The sequence below is a fragment of the Herpailurus yagouaroundi genome, unplaced genomic scaffold, assembly GCF_014898765.1.
Source record: "Herpailurus yagouaroundi ecotype Mexico unplaced genomic scaffold, PumYag 63335, whole genome shotgun sequence".
Taxonomy (NCBI): Eukaryota; Metazoa; Chordata; class Mammalia; order Carnivora; family Felidae; genus Herpailurus; species Herpailurus yagouaroundi.
This window is the reverse complement of record NW_024416886.1, coordinates 764-1,923: the sequence shown is the minus strand read 5'-3', so window position 1 is coordinate 1,923 and position 1,160 is coordinate 764. Positions and strand designations below refer to the sequence as shown.

Sequence of the window (1,160 nt, the reverse complement as noted above, 5' to 3'; positions counted from 1 at the left end):
CAAGACTTCTTCATCGACCTGCGGCTACCCTACTCTGTCGTGCGCAACGAGCAAGTGGAGATCCAGGCCGTGCTCTACAATTACCAGGATGTTGGGGAGCTCAAGGTGGGTTCCCGCGGGGGCAGAGGTATGGTGGAGAGCTTGGAAGATGGCAGGTGTGGGGGGGAACCATGGCACATGCCCCTTGACTGATACTCTTTCCCTGGCAGGCGAGGGTGACCCTGCTCTACAACCCAGCCTTCTGCAGCCTGACCACCGCCAAGAAACCCTATCAGCAGATTCTGAACATCCCAGCCAAGTCCTCAATAGCCATGCCTTTTCTCATCGTGCCTCTGAAAGTTGGCCTACATAGCGTGGAGGTCAAGGCTGCTGTTGACAATCGTTTCCTCATGGATGGTGTCAAGAAACTCTTGAAGGTCGTGGTGAGTCCTTGGGGCACCTGCAGTGCCTTGTCCTTTGGGAGAGGCTCCTGTCTCCCCATGCTGTCAACCCAGGTTGGAGACACTGACTCTGAGACACCAAGAGTGTCCAGTGTCCAGCTTAGGATGCTTGGGAGTCCTACAAGTTTGGAACCAAGGCCAGGATTAGGGTGAGTCAGTGAGGAACAGTTACATTTCTATACTTTCTTAGTGATGAACATTCTCAAAAATAATACTAGATCAAGTCATAAATAAAAATAAAGCCTGTGGGTGACTGGGGTGCCTGGGTGGCTCAGTCAGTTAAGCGTCTGACTTCAGGTCATGGTCTCACAGCTCATGAGTTTGAGCCCTGTGTTGGGCTCTGCACTGAGTGGGGAGCACAGAGCCTGCTTTGGGTTCTGTGTCTCCCTCCCTCTGTGCCCCTCCCCTGCCCCCACTCACACTCTGTCTCTTTCTCTCTCAAAAATAAACATGAAAATCTTTTTAAAAAAATAAAAAGTAAAAGCCTCCTATCATCTTTATTAATATTTTCAAGCAAAACGTGAAGTCAGGAGGGTAACAGTCTTTTAACGCAATATTGTAAGGAATCAAAACGAATGCCGAAAAACCGGTGATGAACAAAAGATCAGATTTTAAATAGAGACAGTGCCAAGTCAAACCATGATTGGAGCCTGAAGCTAATCAAAAAATGAAGGCTCCCATACACGTGTCTTTTTTTTAATGGTTGAAATTGTTGGGTGG

The 1,160-nt window shown here is 48.4% G+C and overlaps 1 protein-coding gene across 1 annotated transcript; it reads left to right on the top strand.

Moving 5' to 3' along the window:
• The first annotated feature begins 6 nt into the window (after window positions 1–6).
• On the top strand, window positions 7–608 carry LOC121024320 (complement C3-like). The gene is made up of 2 exons (XM_040466567.1): window positions 7–105; window positions 210–608. The coding sequence occupies exon 2, from the start codon at window positions 312–314 to the stop codon at window positions 591–593; it is 282 nt and encodes a 93-aa protein (XP_040322501.1). The 5' UTR covers window positions 7–105; window positions 210–311; the 3' UTR covers window positions 594–608.
• The last annotated feature ends 552 nt before the right edge of the window (window positions 609–1,160 follow it).

Bases quoted from the DNA above. Each gene is read 5' to 3' on its own strand.
- LOC121024320 (XM_040466567.1), top strand. From the start codon at position 312: ATGCCTTTTCTCATCGTGCCTCTGAAAGTTGGCCTACATAGCGTGGAG.